Source organism: Heliangelus exortis, chromosome 5 (genome assembly GCF_036169615.1).
Source record: "Heliangelus exortis chromosome 5, bHelExo1.hap1, whole genome shotgun sequence".
In the NCBI taxonomy this organism is placed as follows: domain Eukaryota; kingdom Metazoa; phylum Chordata; class Aves; order Apodiformes; family Trochilidae; genus Heliangelus; species Heliangelus exortis.
The window spans coordinates 32,668,179-32,693,689 of record NC_092426.1 but is presented as its reverse complement, the minus strand read 5'-3'; the positions used below and the strand labels follow the sequence as shown (position 1 = coordinate 32,693,689).

General features: G+C 37.5%; 1 protein-coding gene across 22 annotated transcripts in view; it reads right to left on the bottom strand.

Moving 5' to 3' along the window:
* Positions 1–25,511, bottom strand: part of GPHN (gephyrin) — a 272,370-nt gene that overhangs the window by 17,652 nt on the left and 229,207 nt on the right. For 12 of the 22 annotated variants that reach the window (XM_071744382.1, XM_071744363.1, XM_071744365.1 and 9 more), the window contains 7 exons: positions 21,688–21,780; positions 18,414–18,469; positions 13,539–13,658; positions 10,084–10,142; positions 9,701–9,854; positions 8,295–8,416; positions 2,155–2,226 (listed from right to left, as the gene is read on the bottom strand). In XM_071744382.1, the coding sequence (XP_071600483.1) occupies positions 2,155–2,226; positions 8,295–8,416; positions 9,701–9,854; positions 10,084–10,142; positions 13,539–13,658; positions 18,414–18,469; positions 21,688–21,780 (676 nt within the window). The remainder of the gene's footprint in view (positions 1–2,154; positions 2,227–8,294; positions 8,417–9,700; positions 9,855–10,083; positions 10,143–13,538; positions 13,659–18,413; positions 18,470–21,687; positions 21,781–25,511) is intronic. The other 10 variants (XR_011725992.1, XM_071744385.1, XM_071744381.1 and 7 more) reach the window with 1 other exon arrangement.

The window sequence follows — 25,511 nt, the reverse complement described above, 5'->3', positions numbered from 1 at the left end:
CTCATCAGTAAAGATGCACTGGTGCACTGGTGAGTCTGCAGGGTAAACATGATTCTGCAATTACTTCTTTCAGAGCACTCATGAAGTATGAGAATTGGCTTATACTGACATAACTGAAAGGAAAATATTATAATTGATGTAATTAGTACAAGTTGCTTACATAAAGCAAATAGCATTACAAAATCTGACACATGATGACATAGTGGTGTTATAATGGTATTTCTTACCTTTTAATTGTTCTTTAGCTTCAATTTATGTATGAGTAATTTAAACAACTTTTAAGTGAATTTTAAGTAAATTCATCTCACCCTGTAGACTGCTGTAACTACTATTGAACTACAATATGGATGCCTGTAGAACAGGCAGAAATTCAGGTTCTAAAGGCAATGCTTCAAAAGGGTTTTCTCTGTAAAGCCTCACCTTTTACAGAACCACAACTTAGTCACTTGGAAAAATATCTGTCTGCGTAAGAAAAATTACATGGAAGCCACAGGTCAAAGACAATGTAAAGAGGCCTTTTAAAATTGCCTCTTATCAGCTATGTCTTAAAGAGTTATCATTAAAGAAAAAATCAAATTTATTTGCTATAACATAATACAAATACTTCAAGAAGGTAAACTACAGCTTGTTAGAAATAAGTGAAGAAGCTTACACTGAGACAAGCAAGATTATTTTTTGAAAACTGCTAAGTCAATAAAAGGAAGTGGAACTTTGTTCACCTCTATAATCCTGGACTTTATTTTTCAAGTGCAAATCTGGTTTTAGTGTAAGAAAATACCCACTGATTTTCTCCTGCTCTGAAAGCAGAAGCATTTGCTTATAGCTCATGCTTAGGGTCAGCAAGGCTTTATTCTAGTGGCTCTTCTTTGTTGATGCTTGCCTCAGCACTGCTTAGAAGAGCCCAAAGGCTCATTTAATGTGTCCTCTAGATTTAGGCTGTTGGCAATGATATGTGAACCAACTCATATGAGGAATTCCAAGTTGATCACCTGCTGGTAGATTTCAGCTTCTAAGCAATTTCTGATAAAGCAGATAGTCTATATCATGTTCTTCACATAGAAGAACTTGCAGTCTTTAAAATATTTTAGATTAAGCTAAGAACAGTGAAGCTTTCTGGGATGTGTACAGAAAAGTTCTAGTGGGTTGATCTCTTCAGTCAGTACAACCTGGCATCAGCATGACCAACCAAGTGCTCAACAAGAACAAGTCTTTTGAAAGCTAAGGATGTGGCAGACTGATCCAGTAATGAGTACATAAACTTAATTTTCCCATATGGGAAGTGAAGATTAAGCTATAACTCAATCCTCCGATCTTTTATTATGAGAACAAACCTATTAACCTCAGTAAGGATCCTCATATGACTGACGTTTTCAGTCAGGTATTAGCCTTCCATGAGGTATTAGCCTTTCATGAGTATTTCATGACTTTCATGCCTATTTTTAAGTCCTACAAAAAATCAAACCACAGAAACTAATTTTTTAATTTGTTAATCAGAAAATGACAGGTGGTTTTAATGGAGAAAATGACTGGTGGTACTCTCCCTCTGTTATCATTCCTGCCCCTTTGGCCTCTCTATGGCAGGTAAGTTCTGTAAATTAATCTATATTATTAAGCAATTCCCCTACATAAGACCTAGAATGTAATTGTATATGTATTTTGGAAAAAAAGCACAGTGGATAGATTAGAGATTTCATGGACATTGGAGTTAGCCTGCTTTAGAGATGATCAGCATGGTAATGGAAATACAAGTCTGCAGGTATGACTGAAGAGTCATAACAATGTCCCCCCTCTAGACCTGTACACCACTACTACCTCTAAGCAGGTTTCTTCCTAATTTCCTGTATTTTTAAAAGGGAAAAGCCTTGATGGATAAAGATCTTTGCTTCTACTGATGAGCAATGTCATCATTCTTGGTATTAAGAAAATTTTGACTTTATCAACACTGTGGAGCCACATATGTCTGCAGTGCACTGGTGCATAAGAACTTCATTGACAAGGCAGTGCTATTTAATGGACAAAATACAACACCATTTGCTTCTGTAGGGCAACCACTGGTAGGATCAGTGCTCCAGGCTCTGCACTGATGCAGAGCTGAGCCTGCCTGTGAGCATGCATGTGCCTCAAGGTCCCAAGTGTTTTAAAAACAGTGCTCACCAATCTGGTAGGCCTGTCTCCGCAGTGCTCTGGAAGCTCTGTGTGCCTTCTTCTTTAAAAACATCTGGCTTCCTGAGGGTAAAGGAAGCAGAAGGGGTATAATAAAGAGCCTGGGAAGGAGAGAGGCTCCTGGGGTAAAAGGGATGCTCTGTGCCCAGCTGTGTCCCCCTTGGTGGCTCTAAACATTGAAAACCATCATAGGAAATGCTTTCCCTCTGCATGGCCAGCCAATTGAAGAGAAAGGGAGTGCACAGGGACATCTTTCTGTTGTAGTCTGGATAGGCTTCTCACAAGGATGAAAAGTGAAGTTATGGAAGGATTTAGGCCCAACTGGGCATTCCAACAATGTGCAGTTTATCTTTCCTTGCAGAGTTTATAGAGAAACTTCTTTACTTTTGACTTCCAGATAAAGCAAAATGAATTGTTAAACACCTTGACATTTTGGAGGAGGACAACAGATAATGGGAACATATTTGGAGATGGCCCCCACTGAAACATTTTTACTCCCACTTTCTCGCTTCTTATGAAGGAAATTAGTCTAAAGGCATATTAAATGTCACCTTCTTGGCTACAAGAGGGAAAGGGCTATATTTATCCTAATTTTACATCTCCATAGTCAATAAAGATGCCACTTCATTAATGAGAAGCTTCATACCCAGCTACCCTGCTCCAGGAGGCAGTAATGTCAAAAATGGAGAAAGCTGCTGCTATCAGGACCTTATTAAAAAATGTATATTTTGCTATGGATTCCTACTTCACTAAGGCAGCATATACTTTTACATATACTTCTTGCAAGTCAGTATCCCTCAGAAGAAATAATTTTTAGATAGTGTCTTTTGCAACAGAAATACAAAATAAGACAGTATCTGTGGTTTTGTTGTCTTGAATGTAGGATAATTAAATGCAAAAAAACCCCACCTTCATTTGACATGAAGATTTATAAGTGTCTCTTTAAAAAAAAAAAACAAACCTAAAATAAGGTGTTCAAGATTGAAATGGATCAGGTCATGAATGGTCATTATGCAAAGTCTTAAGCCCCTTTATTCTTTCCAGCTGGCTGGACTGTTACCAACACCAAAGTCAACCTCCCTTCCCAGTCCCCAGCCCTGGCCCTGTTGATCCTGCAGAAAGTAGCTTCAGTCTAGCATTTTAAAGGTGACTTCTGGGCACACAGAGATCCTGTCTGACTGAGGAATGAGAGTACTGTGCCTGCTCTGTTGTTACACTGCTACACAAGCACAAGGACACTGCTAACATGGAATCTAAAATCCTTCTTCTTATCTTGAAAATCCATGCCTGGTTTCTCCCCATAGGTAATCACAAAAAGGGTCTATCAAATCAGATATGTACTAATGTTGTTTGGAAGTCATGGAAAAATTATTAAAACTGTTCAGATTTTAAGGTTAGATGTAATTTATTTCTGACAGTTTTGCCAAGGTAGCCATTTCACAAATGTCTTCATCCCCTCATTTATTCTTCTATTCATTACCAGAGAGCAAAGCCAGTCTTCATTTCTCAAAACAGGGTCTCTGTGTCAGGAAGTGACATAAAAAGGACTTTCATATTTTATAAGTGATCCTAGCTTCTGGTTTGAGTGAGATCTTAGAGCTCCTAAGGGACACGTAAGCCCATTAAAATCACCCTTGCTATTGCATGGATTGTTACTGTGTGATAGACCTAAAGCAACAGCTTTGAAAGAGTCCCTTCATATTTTGGAAGAGATTCTATGTCAAACAGTATGACAGAAAAGAGAGGTATATAGATGAGATACTAATTGCTTCTAACGTAGGAAAGCTACCATAGGCTGCTGATTTTATAAATATTCTGATACTTTTTAAAGCAATTAAGCAGATAAGGTGAATTTACTAAGTATTTCTCCTAAGGAGAAACAGATTCTTTATCTCTCCATTGTGAAATCACAGGCATGTAAATGAAAATGCAGCTGGAAGCAGGTAATGTTATACAAGTCTCTGAGAAAACTGATAAGGAATTAGAAAATAGGGAAAAGAATGCAGAGAAGAGGAAAATGCATTCATGTAAACAAAGGTAAAACCAGAGCAAATTTAATTCCTTACATATAAGATCAAAATTGTGTAATAAATTTAATAAGAGAGTCTCCTATAGAAGGAAAACTGTCAAAAAGGAAGATGGCTTTCCAAAACAGAGGCCCACGCTATACCGGATTTTGCTAGGGTTAAACTTTACATCTTTAAAAAAAAACAGTGGACACAAAGAACAACACAAATGAAATAATCAGACACAAAAACATCCTGATGCTTATGTTAACAGAGATCTTTAGACCAGGTAGGAGATTTAATTTTAGCTTTCATCAATGGTTTCCAAAGAGCTAAGTAATTTCATAGGCTATAAGCAGAGGAAATTGAATTAGAAACATTATAAACTTGGCCTTGCTACATGCTCAAAAATACACTGGAAAGTACCAGTTTTATCTGGCCAGTTGTGTTTGTAATTTTTTTAGCAAGTGATTCTGTGGTTCAGACAAATATGTAAGACACAACAGTAAGACCAACATCAGAAGGGTTCTTCCTTCCTTCAGTTTTGTATTATTTTCTTGTGTTTGGAGTAGTTTTGGAATTGGGGTATCATCCATTTCTATGCAGATGTGAGCTTTTAACACAGCTTGGTTTTATGTGCTAAGAACAGAAATAGAGAATAACTTGGCTTCTAGCCAGACATAACTTCCGATGCATTGCATTTCCCAGACTGTTCTTTTCTGCTATGGCTTGCTTCTAGGACCTCAACTGTAGATTTTATCTATGTGCTTTGGACTTGCTGGTTTTAATTTTGAATATTGAGCCACATATACTGTTTATCAGAACGGAAACAACAACAATCTCAGAAACTGTTAAAATGCTCCAGAAGGAAATAAAATATTGGTTTCAACTGAAAATACAAATATATCCTAAGTGAGACCTGAGTGGCCAGTTCAAAATGTACTGCTGGACAAGCTGTTTTCTGTGCTCTTTCTAGTGATTCCTATGCTGAAATGAAATATAGGAATACTTACCTCTAAGTTTGTCTTTGCAAATACTACTCTAAAACAGTTTCCATGCTTGAGTATTAGCTCTGTAAATATGACTGACAGAATGTCCATGCTTGTCAAAAAACTTGATCTGTTACAGCAACAGCAATACTCAGCTGTGCTTCCTATTAGATGCTCTCTCAAACCCCACTCAGTGCTTACTGTATTGCAGCAAGTGACACTCCCAGTACAATGCAGTAAACATTTATTCAATGAAAAATGCATAAACAAAAAGAAATAGAAAAAAAGGAATACAAACCCCAAATATGGCAAGGGAGACATACACTACAGTGATACTTTTGAAGAAAAAAATCACGAGTTTTGAATTTTCCCTTTGGAAAAGTGGTGTTTGACAGTACTTCTACTACAGCTGTAGCTATTGCAGGCATATAAAATCCTTCTTTGTCACTAAGCAGATACATATTATACATACAAAATAAACTGCACATATAAGTGAGCACACATAGACACACATGATTTATGGTTTAACTCCAGTAAACCATATAAATGACACTGAAGGCTTGTTCATCTTTTCTATAAACACACTAAATAAAAAGTCAAAACTACACCATTTTTAAGGTCCCTCTGGGAAGTCTGTTGCGTTTGTTCAAGCACCAAAGTTCCTCCATCAAATCAGCTGTTAGTCCAAAAGATGTATACTGAAATACATATCTCGTATATATTCTCTTACTGGATTCTCCTAGTGGCTTTTTTATATAATGAAGTAATTAATATTAAACTAATTTACATAATATTTTTTTCCCCTTTGACTGAAATTGAACTGAAGAAGAATTTTCTTGTAAAACTGAGCATATGAATGAGAATAAAACAGAAGAAGAATTGCTAAATCACAATGCTGATATCAGGTGAGGAAGATTCTTGGCTAATTCAACAGTTATTGTATTCTTTTGAAACTTACTGCAAAGTACAAAATCACTCTATGTTTGGGGGCTCATTACTCCTGTTCTAAGAGCTAAACTATCAGCTAAGTATCTGCCTCTGCAGAAATGACTCCCTAAGCATGAAACCAGAAGTTTAAAAAGAACTGGTTTTGTCAAGGTAGTACTATCTCAAGAAACAGAGAACATTTTAATAATGAGGATTCAAAAGTATCATCCTTTCTCATAGCTGAAAGCAAAGCTTCAGGCACTTGACTATCTTTGACCAATACAGATATTTGCTTTCTGGTTTCCAGCTAGTATCTGACAGGTGAAAAAGGATCATAAAACATATTTGGAAAAAATATAGAAAAGTAAGTGTAGGAAAGTAAAACATATTCTCTCGGGCCTTAAATCTCACTGCAAGACAGACACCAAGGTGCTGGAGTGTGTCCAGAGAAGGGCAATGAAGCTGCTGCAGGGTCTGGAGCACAAGTCTTAGGAGTGGCTGAGGGAACAGGGCTTGGGAAGTCTGGAGAAAAGAAGGCTGAGGGGAGACCACATTGCTCTGTGCAACTACCTGAAAGGAGGGTGTAGTGAGATGGTGGTTGGTCTCTTCTCCCTAGTAACAACCATTAGAACAAGAGGAAACAGTCTCAGTTGGCCCAGAGGAGGTTTAGATTGGATAGTAGGAACAATTTCTTCACTGAAAGGGTTTCTGGGCACTGAACAGGCTGCCCAAGGAAGTGGTTGAGTCACCATCCCTGAAAGTATTTAAAATATGTGGTGCTTAGGGACAAGGTTTAGAGGTGGACTTGTCAGTGTAAGGTTTATGGTTGAACTCAATGATCTTAAAGGTCTTTTCCAACATAAATTATTCCATTATTCCATGAGTTTAGGCTCTGTTTGCATGAAGTCTCCACTTGAAACTGGAAGCTAGAGTTTTTTGGTATTTATTGCTACTTGAACAGCAAAGAAGTTTTGACAGGCCCAAGAAGCAAAAAGATGCTTCAAAGAAGTACCCAGAAGGGTTTGCTTTCCCTAAGATCCCAACCACTGCACGAGTTGCTGAATATCACATTCCCTGTGTGAATACTTCAAATACAACTGCATTTCCCAGAGCCATCATGTTGGTTCACATATTGTAAAAACACAGGGAGGCTGGCCCATTCATACACTTTCTGTCAATCTCATATTTTTGTTGAATCTTGAATCCTGTACTGAATTGACTAATTTTGAAATGAGCTGTTCCGTAGCAGTAACCTTCTTTCCCCACTTGGGAATTTTGCCATCAATGTGAAATCTGGGTGCTGAAGTTTTTTTTTTATTTGTTTTTTCCTTTCTGATCTGGCCTCACTTCTAACTGCCCACAAGGAATACCCTTCTTCTCAAACAGGTGGAGATGAACCTGAACCACTCCCTGTCAAACCACATCTGTCAATTGATTTGATACCCAAAATGAGAAACAGGAAAGCTATTTCAAAGCCTTTGAGGATCAATGAATTGAGGAGATCCATTATGGTAAGAAACTCAACCCATGGATGACAGGCACTGCAGCCTTGCAAAAGAAAAAAGTACTGAACACTTCAATCACTTATCCTAGAGCTCTCAACAGGAGATGTGCCTTCACTGCCACTGGGAAACAAGGAGCAATCACTGTCAGATAAACAGAAAGACTGATCACAGGGTACTGCTCTGTGACAATCAAAGTAGAGAGACCAGGAAAGGAAAAAAAATTGACTCTTTTAAATTCTTTATCATATTTCTGGAAATGTTGAGCAATATCCAGCATTGGGGCCTTCCCCAAAAGACACTCACAATCTGACAAAATTTTATACTCTAAATTAATTTTGGCATGAATAATAAAGTCTTAGAGAAACTTCTGCAATTATTGGATCAGAAAAAAGTACTCTTGCTGCAGTATAATCTCTTATGTGTATTAAGTAAGCAGCAGCAATAGATGTTTCAATGAACAAGAGGAAAAAACATGTTAAACATCATTCAATGAAAATTTTACCAAATTATTCCTCTTAATAGTAGAATAGACTTATTTATTGTGAAATGAAAAGGGTAAAATATATTCTCCAAGATGTGCCTGGTCACAGCACTATAATGCCTGTGATGTGTGGCATTTTCTCTGGTATTTCTTTTTTCCACGCACACCATAAAATGCACTGCATGAATATGAAGTGACATCTTTACTAACATGTGGAACTTACTTATCTCCTACGATTCCCAGGTTGATTGTTGGATAGCCATGTTCTTGGATGGTAGCTAGGAGAGTTGAACGGTTACTGTCCCGAATCTTTCCTGGCAAGAGGTCATCTTCAGGATTCAGTAGCTGTAAAACCAGAAACACTTTCAGTCAATCTCCTTGGAATACTGAGCCTTTAAACAAGAAAGAATTTTATTCTTTAGGCTCAACAAGATATTCTTAGAATCCTATCCTAAAATACATGTGCAATATGATTTAGTGAATTTAAACTGGTAAGATATGTAATGTCCTTTTTTAGTCCAGTCCTCCATGTTGTTTAGTTGTTTCTGTTGGTTCAAATCTGCAAAAGCTTCTTTCTCCTTAAATGTACCCGGCTTCTAATCTCAAACATCAGAAAGCAAAACACAGACTTCCAAATTCCCAAGCTATTGCTTCTATTTAAATGGTTTTAATGGAACGTCATTGATGTTGCTCATCAGTGTTAAAGGTATTAAAAGAAATTCTGACGTTCATTGTCTGCTTACCAATATGTATCAGAATAAAAGATAGAAGCCTAAAGCTTGTTTTTTATATCAATTACTGATTTGGATGAAAAGCTTTCTCTCAAGATAATATGGCAATTAACTGATTTGCATTACATGCTTCGAAAGTTAAACCACAAAACATACATCTGTAAACATATTTTACGTATATTAGGAATTCTTTTGCAGGACACAGAAGGACAACACAATAAGAGTGTATCTGTCAAAATTACATTGAAGTGTTAGGTAGTAAGGAGAACTTTGGCTAAATTTTGAAGCTTTGGCTACCAGCCCTATTTCTGTGAAGATTTCCACAGGATGCTTAAGAAACCCACTGTGTGGAATCCTTTTTTAACACATGATATGAAAGACAGTGCCCTCGTGGGTCTGTAATTCTACCAACAGGAGATTTCAACATGTGCTACGATTAAAAAAGTATTAAGGGACAAACTATAGGAAGGCATTTGGGTAGTACTGTTCAGTTTTCAAAGACAGGTTATCTCTCTTATACTGTAGCTACAGAGGAATGCTGCTCAAAAGAAATTACTCTTCCAGTCATGACTGGCAGTATAAATTATAACCCTGACTACCCTACATTTCATTTCTTGCTAGCAGGAGGAAAGCAGCTGGCACATGGTTGGACAGCCTACCAAAATTCTGGCAAAGGCAGTGTGTAAGACTTGTGAGAGAGACTTGTAAGACTTGTAAGACTTGTGTTTTTTACACAAGAAACTGTTTACAGGTTGATCTCTCAAAAATACCTCATGTCAGCATGATTTCCAGCTCAAAAAGTGAGCCTACTTGGGAACAGTGTGAAAGTCACTATCCAAAACACTGTCCCAAAGAAGATCCAGTAATTCAGACCTTGATTTAAACATACTTTTCTTACCTCATTCCCTGTTGACATGACTGCAACCACTGGAAACTTGTTAACTTCTACTTCAGTTACTCCCACAGTTGCTAAGAGACCAATCTCAGATGGACCCATGTGGGTTCCTTTAGCCAGCACACATTCACCTCTTTTAATGTCATGTCCTATAGGTCTGGAAAATCATAACACAGAAAAGAAAATGAAAGAAAACCAGAATGAGATTGAAAGTTTCTTTTCTTGATTGGTCCTGCTGCAGGTCAGGAGTGGCCAGGAATGTTCATTAGTCAGAGTGTCACAGTGCCAGTACTACTTATGGTTAAAAAATTACTAAAAAAAAATCACTGGCAATTCCATTCCTTAGAGAGATATTTTACTCTTTATAATGCAGGTTGTTTACAGACCTGATATCTTGGCCTGGTCGAGCCTGCACCAGGATTCGAACCTCTAGTTCTTCAGTGCCCTACAAAAACAAGGAGATCAAATATGGTCAGTGGGGCTATTCAAAGATTTATCAGCATCAATTCCTCAGAAGTCTACAAAGCTTACAGCATTTGTTACACTGAGATATTATGGTTTAAGCATCATCTTTGTTGCCCTCATCTGTGTCAAAACTGTAATAAAATGTCTGCTAAAACTGAAAAGCTTTGTAAGAAATTCTTTCTCTGATGAGCTCACCAGGGAAGGACCAGCACTGAATACAGTTTGACCTTCCTTATGTATAGTAATCTGGTATACTGAGTAGACTCTTTCTCAGCCAACTCAATCTTTTCAGTTTCAAAGATGGCATTTCAAAAAGATCGTTAATCTGACAGACAATATGCCACTACATCTGCAGGAAAGCGGGGAGAAGCTCCATGCTCCAGCCATTTCAGGATTTTCAAGTAGAGTCCTGTGGTGGAAACTCCTACTTGAGAGCTTTGTACAAATCAGAAAGAGGCTTACTCATCATATTTACTTATTGTGTACAAGACACAGTGGCCTGAAAAGTCTGATGCTTACCCTGTGTTTACTTTGTCAGAATTTCAATGGTTTGGTGATTTGTTCAACTCCAATAAATGGCATATGACCTACATTTTGTTAATATTTAATTTATGAGCCCTGGAATTGGGTTGATGATACATATACTTAGCTTTGAAATAGTGACAGCTTGTCAGTAGCACTAAATCTATACTCTTTTAGACTGGAACAGATTTTGTTTTTACATTATCAGGTAGCACTTCATACTTTAAGTACCTCAAAGTTACAAACCAGACAATAATACTACAAGACAAACAAGGCATGTCAATGTCATTAGGAATTGTATAGGACACTGGGACTTGCCTCTTTTCTTAAAGGTGATATGGAATGACCTTTATGACTTCAAACCAAGTGCTTTAAACTAAAGGTCTCAATGTTAGTGAAAGTGTTGATAAAGATTATGATTCGGTTTACCTACAGTTAAAATCAATACATTCAAGGCCCTGAAAACCAGGAAACAATTAACAAAACCACTGTTGTCTTCATCCCTTCCCTCCCGCCCCCAAATGATTTCTTATTTTATTACAGTGGTTGAACACATTCACTTTCTTTTTTCTTCTATAAGGTTACATAAAATGAAAAGGGTGTAGGCATGGTTTTGGAAGGATCCTTCTCAATCATTGTGCATTTGACAAACTGATGAGAATTATTCCTGCTAGACAGACGTCATTCCTTTCAGGCCTGTGACTTTTACAGTCATTTGAGGTATGCTTGCTATGATATTTAAGTACTGCTACCACAACTAGAGGTCAAGGAGCTCCTTTTAAAGCAATCTCTATCTTTTCAGAAGAACATTTTTCAGATGTTAGAGATTTCATTTCAGTTAAATCCAAATGCTGAAGGAACACTAAAAAGAAAAATATTCTTGAAATATATAGCCATCCAGGCACAAAAAAAAAAAAAAAAGAAGAAAAACAACATATTAATTAAGCTACTAACTATTTAGCTACATGGTTAGAAGAGTGGCAAAGAATCACAGAATAGAATCATAGAATGCTTTGGGTTGGAAAGGACTTTAAAGATCACCCAGTTCCAACCCTCCCTGCATGGACAGGGACACCTTCCACTAGATCAGGTTGCTCAAGGCCCCATCCAACCTGGCCTTGATATTCAAGGACAAGTAGAAACCTCACAGGCAGGAAAAGAAAGCTGAAGGTGGCTGACCGTTTGCTAAAGAATTCAGGGTTTAAACACAGAGTCAAATAATCTGATCCCATATGCAGAGAACACCCAAAAGAAGAAGCAGAAAGTAGCAGGTTGTCATGCATGTTGCTCTGCTAGGTGACAGTCCTCTCCTAATGAGGTGGGCAGTGGCCACAGTAAACTTGCTCAGTGAGGCTAATAGAGCGATTAACAAGCAGTGAAGGCAATGGTTTATTTTATGGGAAGACATAATCTACCCATAAACAACTGTAACCTCAAAGCAGGACTGACTCAGTAAATTCTCCATTAGGAGGAAGGCCTGGCTAGACAGCCTGCTGACTTCATCAGATATAAAAATCAATGCATTCACAGTAATAAGGCAAGAGAAAAGTTCACGAGAGTATATTTCAATCTTTGCTGTCTTCATCAGTTTTGAACATTAGAATTCATCTGCTTGTACCCCAGCTGCAATAGCAATGCTAGCACAGAGCCATGGCAAAGTGATGCAGCTTATCAGAACAGCAGCAGAGCAGCAAAGGCTGATGTGAGCAGAGAACCATGCACACACTTAATTCCAAAACTGAACTTGAAAGTTGTGCCAATGAGAGACTTATCTTCTTGCATTAAAATCTCCCAGATGATGGCAAGGATGAAATCACATCAAGGATGAAATCACATCAAGGATGGAATTCACAAGGATACCACATCAAGGATGTGATTCACAAGAAAATTCACAAGGGGAATTCACAAGGAAATTCACAAGGAAATCACATCAAGGATGAAATTCACAAGGTCTCAAAATCACATATGGGTAAGTGAGGATAATGATTCAGAAGGAATTCTCTGAACACAAAGGAAATCTAAGATGGACTCTTTGGGATACTGTTGTCTACAGACAGCTCCTGTGCTTCATCAAAAACTCATTTCACTTTATTAAGATAACTGTGTGTACAGAATTAGTACTACAGTATGCATATTTTTTTCTGTGGTATTTTGCAGCATCTGTAAGGTACAGTGATAATATGATTTATAAGTAGGCTGGAGAATCTGTTCAAATTAAACAAGAGTTAAGACAGTTCTGGGGGAATACGGACCATTTCCTGGCTTTCAGATGTGTAAAATTTAGTAATTTTCTCATTCAAAGGAGCACAGAAGTCTATTGAAGAAGTTATTTTAAGTTATTTGCCTTGTTACATAATAAAACCCTTATTCTAAACATGCATTTTTTAAAAGGTATGTGCACAAGACATGCTGCCCAAAATGATGATCCAGAAATATAAAGACTGTGCTACTGTTAAGTGTCAGCTCAGTAGAAAAGAAGGAAATATGTAATTTCTGATTGCCACTACACCTGTATTTTAAAATGTGAATACACTAGGCACTCAAATTGGACTGTAGCTATGGATCCCCAGGAGTCAATATACCTTGCACTGAAATCATGCTCCTAAATACTTTGGTGTCAGCATTCAACAACTGTGATGAAAAATCAATGTCAGGACAAGTAGATCCGTGGTGCTGTTATCACAGCCTGCAAAAGGGAGTAAAATTGCCAGGAGAAACTGATGTGAAAATCCTCAAACTTCTGAGATTAACCAAAGAGTTTTTCTGCAGGATTATCTTTCATATTTACAGGATTGTATCATGAGCTATTTTCTGCTCCACACCAAAGAAAACTGAGCTTGAACTTGTGACTCACATCATCTGATTCCCTGATGAGCTCTGTATCTTCCACTTGCACCACTGCATCAGCACCACATGGAATTGGAGCACCAGTTGTAACACGCATTACCTGACCAGGCATCACAGTCTGAGTTGGCTGAAAAATAAACAAACAAAAATTAATTTACTTTAGAAAAGAAAAATTTCAAACTGCTTGGGTTTCATGGAAATAATCAAAAAGATTATTGAAATTTCTTTCCTTTTGTTTCTATTTTTAATTTCTTTTTCTCCTATTTTGTTTTACTAGCACACTACACATGGAAAACCAACAGCTTGTATGTCATGTAACCATCTGCCTCATTTTTAAACAGATTTCCTCATACTGAGAGACAACTCAACTGCGTCATACTGAGAGATAGCTCAACACTATTGTTCTGAGGGTCAGTTTAGAAAAGCCTGAAATTGAATATATCCTACAGTTAGGTAAAGTCACAGCACATAAATAAGTTTCAACAGAAGCTATGCAAAGAATAGGAAAATATCAGAACAACATAATTAAACAAACGATGTGGTTCTAATAAAATTTCTCACCAGGTAGCCTGTTGTAAACCACAGTTTTCAAAATCCAGAGTAAAACTGTAATATGACTATAATCACATAAGAAATAACTAACTTAAAGAAAAAAACCACCTTTCTGAAAAAACGCACAAGGAGCTGGTATGATGATTGAGACTTTGTTGTTGGAACAGGAGAGCTTGCTCCCCACAGCACTCTAGTGAGCTCAATTTATCTGGGCTTTACTGTAATTAGTGAGCATGTGCTACGTAGAGATCTACACAGCAGTGATCAGACCAACATATCCTGTACATGTCACCTATATAATTCATGTGCAGATCATCTCTATGTTCCACATGCAGCACTGGGACATGCTGGGGACTTCTCACATATTTGATAGCAGCTTCCAGACCTGCAAGCACTCCTGCCCAAACGTGGTTACCTGCTCCCACCCAGCAGACATTTACTCCATGACTTTCGACTGAAGGCTGTTAGACATCTGCAAATTCTAAACCAATGTTTCAGCTGTGCAAAGCTGTGTTTGCCTTGCATGTTCTACTCCATTTCAGCACTGACATAGCCTCTGAAATGTATTATTTTGAAATGGACTGGATGATCTTGAAGCTCTCTTCCAACCAAAGACATTCTGTGATTCTGTAAAATATGCATATTTCAAAGGTTGCTCACCAGGACAGAAGGCCTAGGGAGAGGCTGGAAATGGTCTGTACCACAGTATCAAAAGTGACCTACGTATCCCAAGAAAAAAACTGAGCCTGGGGTTCACTGAATACTGACCCTTTCCTAAGAGTGCTATGGAAACCTAGCATTCTTTGAGAAGAGCATAAATAAAATGCTAAACTAAACTAAACTAAAAAAAAACAAGAAAAGATCATGCTGTATGTCATTCATGTTATCACTATGTTTTTAGGGCAAGATTTATGTCATCTTAAAGTAGGTATCTAAACCAGATGATAAAAATATAATTTAAAAAATACTATTTTTATGTCTCCCAACTGACTATGCAAGGAGCTGTAGATGAATAGCTGATATGCTGCCATTTATACTGAAGATGTTTAAAAAATGAAAATAATCTCAACTAGTGTGTTATTTTGTTATTTATGAGAACAAATACTGCAAAAGCTTATGCCTTGTATTATGGGAGCTCTGTTGCACACTGTTGTAGATATAGTCCACAGGCACATTGCAAATAGGCAATATAGTTTTGAACTTACTAAAGTATTGATGTCTTTAGTGACAATTTTTAGGGGAAAAATGCACTACATAAAACAGTTCTCTCATTTGAAATCTTAAGGGAATCTGCCAGAAATCAGTACCTATGGTGATAAAATGCACTGCAACTATCCGTGCTTTTGGAATTTATTACTAGATGAGTTAATTTTTTGAGGTGTGATGATGTGAAACATTTAAATGAATTCATGATACAATAACAATTGCTTTTAAAATTGGTTGCTCATATATTTAATTTCTTTTTGTCCTTTGAGAATCTGTTCAGACTAACTTTATGAACAAAAGTCAACCATCACATTAGTGTGTGAATCTCCGGGGCTGTGTTCTTCTGTGTTAGAGACTATGAAGATAAAGAAATTATTCCTTCTCAGAAAGCATATTAATATGAAAGTCCACAGAATCTCTTTTCAAGAGATCTTTTTGAGAGCTCACACTTACTTGGAATAGGGCAGTACTGAGTTCTGTCCTTTGCCTTCATCACTGCCAATTTATGTAATGTTAGTCACTAATAAAACCCAGAAATAATCTACTGAGCACAGTCCCCATCTCAGGCAGTTTCTCTTGCACACGATTATACCTCTCCTGTGAGATTTAAAATGACCCATACCTCTTCCTGTAAGAAGGCCCAAGTTAATGGAAAGGTGAAAAATGTCTGTTTTCCATCCTACATCATAGCTGGTTAGTCACAGTGCCTCTTACAAATGTCTCTAGAAAGTCTTCCAGGAAATGCTAGGCTCCAGTTATGCAAGTCTAAGTGAGGAAATAATTGCTCCCCGTGGCTGAGTTGTCACACAGAGGCTACATGGATGGTTCATAACCACTCATCTCAAAACCTTCCCAAAAGAGAATAATGTCTGAAATTTTTCCTCAAAACAAATTAAAAAATTGTTGCTATCATAAACACGGCCACCTGAAAATGGAAATCAGAAAACAATACACAATTTACAAATTGATACAGAAATGTCCAACTTGGCTACGTGGTCTTTCTGCAACTCTCAGTCACATTTTCTTTGTCTCTGTGTAGCATTTACATAACCTTTTTCCCTACACGAGGAGCCAAATCTAAACCTATTTTGAAGTCCCTGCTGTGAATCATTCTGTTAATTGGTCTGTAACATGAAAAGCAGAATCTTGCTGCTAAGAGTGACTGAAGGGTGAAATGAGATGGAGAAGCCTTCCAAGACTATAAATAATATATTGGGAAGGAGATGAACCTGAAGATGTGTTGGTCCAAAAATAAAACTTTGACCAATTATTCAGAGGTCAACAGCCTCATTTTTCTAACTTGCCATTGGTATTTCCAGAATTACCCTCTCTCTCTGTGCCTCCTCCCTCCCAATTTTTTTTCCTTACCAGAGAGGTTTCCCATTCCCATTAATCTGGGAGAACTGTCCTTGCAGAGAGACATCTGTGAGCTCTTGAATATTGTAGGAGGGAAGCAAGCTCCCGTTTGCCCTTTCATCCCTTGTACAGACCTGCTGAACTGATGAGGACACTGAAACCCCTTAGACCTGCAGGCAGCCTGCCCATTAGATACAGCTTCAGCAGTACTGTTTTTAAGCACCACTGTGCTGTGACATTTTTTAACTAGCAAAATGATCATATTGATGACAGGTGAATAGTGACAGGAGTGATAAATTCAGCATGTTGCTCTATTAGTTCTTGCTACTTTATAGTGATCATAAAAAGGCGTGCAGAAATATTTGTCAGTCTTTTGGATTCTGGACTAATGCTTGAAAATGCAGACAGAAAGTTTAAAATCCAAGACAGGTGAAATTCGTTAAGTTACTTTTGTTAGTAGCTAAAGTAATCTTACAGATTCTGCATAACAGATTAATTAATCTCACTTCATTTGAATATCCGTATTGAGAAGATGTCTATTACACCAAAGTATAACTTATGATGATGGATGGGAGCTACAGCAAAAATTATTTTCACAGTTCTCTGTATCTATCATGATTAGCTAAAATAAATGTCAGATATACATTTAGAGGCAGTTCAACTCCCTTTAAAAAAAAATGAAACAATCCTGAAACTAGTAATAGTTTTAAAACCTGAAACAATCTTTGAGTTACATCTATTTTTTCTTTTTTTGTTTAGCAGTCAAAATGACCACCTTGTACAATCCTCATTAAAACCCATCAGCCCTTTCTTTTGCCAGTTACCCATTCAATTTCTGCATCATTTCACATACAATATGCAGAATTATAAACTGAGACTTGAAATGGCTGGAGACACATTTTGGATTAACCTATGCTCTCCTGAAAAGAAGGCAGCAAGTACAATTAAACTGACAGAATAAAAAACATGGCTGAACAACTAATTTTTTTCCCTGTGACCCCTGTATCAGTACTCGAATTTTATTAAAAGTCCTGCTGAGTTTGAGAGCAAATCTCAAATATTGTCCATTCATAAATAATTATACAGTATGGCAGGTCACCAGGTCATGGGTGCTGCCCCAGCCTCCTCTTAAACACGGAGCTGCTAAGGTACAGAAACTCTGATTGGATTTAACAAACAGAAAAGGATCAATACCACAAGCTAGGCTGCTTCAGGCTTCTTCAAGACTGCTCTGAGCACTACCTACCTTTAAAGGCTTTGTACAAAATTCTTACACTTTGTTTTGCAGGTATCAGTATAAAATCCTTTTAAAATCTGTCAGCATGAAGAGGTTAGATCTTGCTTTTTCCTGTTTATGAACTGTAATGCCACAAGAAAACTTATGTCCTCTAACATTTTACTAGGGCAGAACATTACTGCATGCACTCCTTTAGGACATGTCAGCACAATGCTCTGAAGTATTTTGAGATATCCTTGTTAGCTCCTTATGTAATTGTACAACATCACTTTTTGAAATCATGTCCCAAGGCACATAGCAGGAAGCCACGGTATAGCTGTGCTGCACAATGCCACCTCCTCCAAGAATATTGAGTATTGAAACACTAGCAAGCCTTGTAAAAACACAAACCAATATCTTACGAAAGAAAAATATGTTGATTTTTTTTTTAAACAAAACAAAAAAACAAAACAAAAAACCAAACCAAAACAAAAAACCCAAAAAAATTAAAAAAAAAAAAAAAGAAAAAAAAAGATATGAAGTTATGCTCACCTGCTCACCAGCCTGGGATTCCCCTATGATGAATCGGTCTCCTGGGCCATCAGCAGCTGTTAGGATGGACAACACAAATGGTAAAGACTAAACTGAAACAAATAATGGCATTAGAACTCAAGAACAGTTGAACCAAAGAATGACCTGAGATTTGGTTCTTCACTGTCAGCATGGCAAAGGTTATTAGAAGTGTTACAGAGTTACAGAGCATCTAGATGAGCAGAGAGGTTTGGTGTTTTCTGAAGACCACCAGTGCTAAGATAATACAACCTGGGCTCCTATATTAGAAGAGTGGGTTCTGCTCCTTTTGTAACATTAGGGCATGGCTCTGGACTAGTTACTTATACCTTTCACTAAAGCCATTCTGGAAATTCAGAGATCATTGATTTAACAATATGAAAGTCTCCAAGACTTCTAATTTAGTCAAATTTGCATTTTTTTCAGGGACAGCAAAGGTGCCATTACTAACAAAGGTTAAACTTCTGCCTGTCTTTCAGCAGGTTGCATTAGTGGTTCTACAGTTGTGTGAAGACGTGTAGAGCACAAGCAACTTTGCCTGTGCAAGCACAGCAAGCATACTGTCTACAGTGTTCAGACAAACTGAGTTCATAAAATCATATTTAAATATTTTTTTATTACTTTTAAATCTGTAACTGTTAAAAGTTAATTCCCCAGAGATGAACAGCTGAGGGAGCTGGGGCTGTTAAGCCTGGAGAAGAGGAGGCTCAGGGGAGACCTCATCACTCTCTACAACTCCCTGAAAGGAGGTTGGAGCCAGCAGTGGTTTGGTCTCTTCTCCCAGGCATCTACCAGTAAGCTAAGAGGGCATGGACTTAAGCTCTGTCAGGGGAGGGTTAGGTTGGATATTAGGAGAAAATTCTTTACAGAGGGGGTGATCAGAGAGTGGAATGGGCTGCCCAGGTGGTGGATTCTCTGTCCCTGGAGGTTTTTAAGAAGAGACTGAATGTGGCACTCAGTGCCATGGTCTGGTAACCACAGTGTCAGTGGATTAACGGCTGGACTTGATGATCTCAGAGGTCCTTTCCAACCTGGATGATTCTGTGATTCTGTGAAGTCAACACAGTGGCAAGCTTTATCTTAATAACTTCTGCTTTATTTCAAAAGTTCTGAAAGTACAACTTGTCATAATGAGAAGAACTGCTTTCAGGAAGGATGCCCATTCAGTCTGTATAATGATTTATCCCATTTGTACTTACACATCAGCTGCAACTTTACAGATGATGATCTATAGTACTTAGTCATGCTTGAAGGCTATTGATTATCTTAACTTTGAAAGTCTATCAAACAGGATATTCTATGAGATTTAGAATGAACTCTAAAATAAGAAGGAGGAAAAGGACTCCTCAACTACTTGTCTTTGAATACTGCATATATAATACTACTGAGTACAGTTGTCAGACCTTCACTGGAAAAAAATATTCAGTGGTATGATCCAGCAAATGAAGAGAGAAAACTCCCTCAAGAGCTGAATTATTTAAAACCTGGTAAGATGCTACTAAATTAGATTTTATTCTTTCATTAAGAATATATGGAGACAAAGCTTATAGGTGAAGTAGAGCTGACATAGCTTGCTAATCTTTTTTTTTTTTTTTCCAAAAAATATCCCTCAATGTAGTCAGTGTTATACCTGCCTACAAGCTTTGTTTCTCATATCCAGACATAACAGGTCTATAAGAACAGTGAGAATAGAATGTAACAGAATAGGAAGGGCCCTGCAACAATCATCTTGTCCAATTGCCTGACCAATTCAGAGATAACCAAAAGTTAAGCATGTTGTTAAGGGCATTGTCCAAATGCCTCTTAAACACTGACAGGCTTGGGGTATCAACTACCTCTCTAGGAAGCCTCTTCCAGGGTATGAACACCCTCTTGGTAAAGAAATGCTTCCTAATGTCCAGTCAAAACCTGGCGCAGCACAACCTCGAACCATTCCCATGCATCCTGACACTGGATACCAGGGAAAAGAGCTCTGCACCTCCCTCTCCACTTCCCCTCCTCAGGAAGCTGTACAGAGCCATGAGGCCTCCCCCCTCATCCTCCTTTTCTTCAAGCCAGACAAACCCAGAGTCCTCAGGTGCTCCTCACAGGAGCCTTCCAGACCTTTTACCAGCTTTCCTGTCCTCCTCTGGATGCATGAGTACCTTACTGTTACTCTGCCTGAATCCACCTCTAAAATCAGGCTCTAGTGTGTTGGTTCTGACAGTTGTTGAATACAGCTTTCATGATCATTTTGCTCATTTGGTGTGTCTCCTGAGACTGGACTTGTCCTTTCCCTTTCCTTGTAGCAAGCAGGTTGCAAGACAGCACCTGCTTGATCCCAAAGCCCTTGTCAGTCAGCATTCTACACACAGCTCACCCTCTCACCTATTCTCAACACTGTATTACCTGTATTTCTCTGGCTACACCTGCACTACCTTACCTCTATTACTTGTCATTTTGATCTGCTTGTTTCTCAGACATGTACATGACTGACAGCTGCAGTCAGAGTCACCTTGTACACCTGGAATATTATTTTTATATCAAATCCCTGGGGAAGCCTGGGACAGTTGCTTTTCAGTGTTTCAGCTGTCAGTAACAAAAAAGATATTTTAGTGTCCCTAGAAGAAAGATGGCTATCCTGAACAACAGCTTCTGAACCATGCACCACCTAATGGCAATGCAGGGGATAAATTCAGATCTCCTGGGAAATGACTTACTGCTTCTTCTGTAAAGTCACCTTACTCATTTTATTTATATACAGCAACTGCAGTATTTTCAAAGTACAACAGGGTTTTTCTTTTCAGGTGCCTCCATATAAGTACATTTCTCACATGTATTTTTGAAAATTCTCTAATGCAATTGTAAAATAATTCACAAATAGCAAGCTGGGTCTGTGACAATTCAATAAAATAAGAAGTATGTGAGAAATTCCTGATTAAATCAACACCAGAAGAATCTGTCTTTCAGAAACAGATTTCCGTTTCCCTCCTGAATTCTTTATGTTTCCAAGAATCTCACTAGCCATACAGGTGCATGTCTAAGAACACACATTAATGCTGATTTGCTCAAGGATGTATCTACCAACCTAAAAGACCTAATTCAGCTTTACAGTTTTCCTTCAAGACAGCTGCTTTCTACATAACCATGACTTCAACAATGATCTGAATCAAATCTCAAGTGAAATAACCATTGCTGGATCCAAAATAGGTGAACTAACATGTTCCAGTGTGGTTTTACAGACACTATACTGCACATGCACTGAGTGAGTGTTTACCTCTGACAGCGTAGCCGTCTTTTACTGATGCTGGAAATGGTGGTAGATTATCTTTTGCATATACATCTTGAGCAAGGACTCGTCCCATTCCATCTAGAAAAGAGAAAAAAGACCACGCTCCATGTCACTGCAGGTAGTGAAAGAGAAAAAAAGCAAACAGCAGTGTGCTCTGATGGATGAAATGTAAGAGTATGTGACATGAACAGATCTCTCAGGCTTCTGATTTCTGGGTCAACATAAATGAAGAATACTGGAGTCTGAAAGTACTGATGAAAGATTTGTTCAGTAAGTCGATGTTCCTGGTTATGGTGAAATTGTTACAGAAGATCTGAATGCCAACTATTCAACCCAGAGATAATAGCTCTGATATAGGATCAAACACAGAAAAACAAGTATGGTTTCAATCAGGATAAGTTTTCCTCCAGAAATCTCTTAAAATACAGTTTTCTGTATTTTATTTTATTTATTTTATTAATACTTGTTTTTAAAATAACATTTCAAAAGTGAGTCCTGTGTGAAAAAGGTGAGAGGTGATGGATTGAGCCCAGAGGATGCAACATAAATGATAACAATGGACAAGTCTCCATAAATTGATGAAGTTTTGCAATATATTAGCTTTGCCTAATTGCTGAGAGCATTTCTGCTTAATGGAGGGTGAGAGCATGTAAGTGTCAGGATTATTTATGTAAATTTACACTGTTATAGCTCTAAATATTTTAATAGCTGTTTCAAATATACTCCTTCCCTTCACTTAGCAACTGTGACTGACGAGTTGTAATTTGGCTCTGCCTCCCTTTAGAGACTGATATGAATTACTTCACCCTTAGTCAAGTGTGCTCTATGGATTCGATTTTTGAAGACAGCAAGAGCTCTTTTTTAGCATGAGGTGGAATAGAGTGGAAAATATGTATCTTGTCCCTTCATTCAGTGGGTGAGAGAAAGATTTATTACATGTGTGATTAGATAGACTGGGAAGGGGTACATAGGTCAGAACTACTGAGACTGGCTTGATTCCAATATGCCTAAGCAGAAGAGAAGCTCATCTCATAACAGGGGCCACAGTTGTGGCATAGGAAGGCAATATCCAGCTGAAAGTAGAAAAGAATGAGAAGATGCATGAATACTCTCTCAGCCTGGACAATTTACATGGATATTACTTTACAGATTATGATCTTTCAGACACGCCAAAAAAAGAGCCATACATCATAAAGTGTCTTTCTTGTTCTATGGTTAGGGAAATCAATGGGGTTCTGGTTTGCTGGGAAGTCAGAAGACCTAACATTGCACACTAAATGGATAGGTTTTGTTAAGAAGTGTACCTACTTGATTTGAAATGGAGTGGTATTATAAAGGAGATTATATTTTACTTATTAACACAAAGTGACTTAGTAATTAATTATAATAACTGGAACATCATTGTGCTCATATTCATATGTATCAATTTTCAGCCCGAGGTGAATATTTATGTTGCATGTTTTAAAACGGTATTGCCATGAAAACACTAACAAAACCTGTTAAAGCAACTGGAAAAGCTCCTTTGTGATGGCTATTAATATGTCTGTGCATCACTGCATATCTCTGTCTGTGATACACAATACAGACGTTATTCAAAAGCTCAGGAAACCTTGTACATGCCCTAAAAAAAGAATACAGACACAGACATTTAAATTATAGCATAGAAAAGGCAGCTATGAAAGGCCTAGTAGAAACACCCTTTGTTCACAGGCACACAAAATGTCATACAAAACTGATGCTTCCAATTTTAGTAGGCATGTTGTGTCTTCGTTTCACTTTTTGTCTGTATGCAAAATCACACCAATTAGAGCAAAGTTGAACAGCGTGTTCCTGGCGTAATGCCATGCAGTAGTTGAAGGGAATAAATGGCCAGCCAGTAGCAGGAATGAATTTCATTATGGTGAGAAAAATGTAAGAATTATTTGCTGAAGCCCTAGGCATTTAAAATGAAGCAAGTCAGAAACTAAAGCACAATATGAAGTGTCTCTGTCCTCGCCTTTATCTGAGCAATTATTTTAGAAATATACTATTTGACCTTGTTTTGATTAACTGTAATTTAAAAAAAGATGTTCTGAAATATTTTAATGTCATCAAAATGCCCCCTGTGATGCTCACTGCTTTCTGATTCTAGAAATCAGAAAATCGAGAATTACACTAAACTCACTTTTCATCTTTGAGCATTTTCTAAATCTTAGCTGGTGCAGCTGGTCTGGTTTTGTGAAGAATCTTGGTTTCTCAAGGTATTGGTAATGGGATAAAGCAGTGAGATAGGTATTGTACTAGAGGCGATTAATTTGCTCTCATTTTGTAATACTGCACTGGTAGCATTTCAATGTGATATGAAAAGGCAATGTTATCAACATAATGAGTTAGTTCAAAAGCAGTGAATAAGCAGTGGAAGAAAATGATGAAGCTCTATAGAAGTTACAAGGCATCTGGACTAGAGCAAAAAATGGTTCCATTCTGAGGCTTAAGCCCAGAAGTGTGGATTGCCTCTGTTTCGTAACTTCAGTATCAATTAAACTTCTGCCTCTTCCTAGTTTCTGAATAATAATTACTATTACTATGCTGTCTGAAAAATTCAACCTTATATACCCACAGTGCAGTGATCAGGTAACTGCATTTGGCTGGAATAATAGGCTAGGTGGGGACTTCATACCACATATTGGTGATGGCAGGCGGGAAATACACTTCAGATGCCTTTTGTTAATGGCACTTCTGTAAAGTTAGTTTTGTTTTGTTTTGTTTTTTTTTTAATATGGAAGAGGCTAAATGATTGATACTGGCACTGAGCAGTACACTTACTGATGTGAAAATTGTATTGCAAAAGATAACTTTACTCATCCCCCCACTTATGTTATGAGAGAAAAGAAGTGAGAGACTCACAGCATGCTTTAGCTTAACCAAGAATATAGTCACAACCATACTGGCTACTTGTACAGAGCATCATCCAGCAGCTTCATTTCTCAGTATGAATACTACTTAATATGTTTAGTGATGTAAATAAATCAGGTCAAAACCAATTAGGTTTGTTAATGAAATAAATTGCAATCCTAGAACTTTAAGCATTTCACTGTCCTTACACAGAAATTGTTCTCTTGAAAGATAATTCTCAGCAGCTCAGCATTAACTAAAGACACAAAACCACAAAGAAAACAAACAGAGAACAACAATGCTTTTCTGAGTACAGTTAGTTAGGATTCAGTCCTCCAGGTCTACATTTTTTCATCTCTTGAAATTACATGTATATCAACTTAAATATATCAACAAAATAAATTACATGGCAAAAGCTTGCCCAAAGCATGTTGCAGGATATTATATATATAGTGATTTTGTTCAATTTCACTATAGTTCTAATGAATAAGTTTATAAATCAAATGTATGAAAAGTCTGCTACCTACTCTTGATACACAAATAGGTTTGCAAAAAGACTGGTGTATACATATAAATAGATGGCAACATTATTATTATCTTTTCAACATACATGTAGGATTTGAGGATTATGCTTATTCTTGGTCTACCTAGAAAAATATTTTAAGCCACATTTTATTAACTTCTAGCAAAACTATGATTTTTGTCCAGAAACACAACAGCAGCAACATAGAAGCGCTGTGAAACAGTATGTAAGTTTTCATACAGAAATGTAAGAGATAGAGAGATGCAGAAAAATAAAAAGAGGACACAAGAATAAGATATGTTTACAGAATAAAGGACACAAAAATGGAAAAACAGCTTATTAATATGTGTTTTTCCTACAATCAGTACAACCCCAATTCAAGAGCTTATTTCTTCACTTGTCTTGCACAACA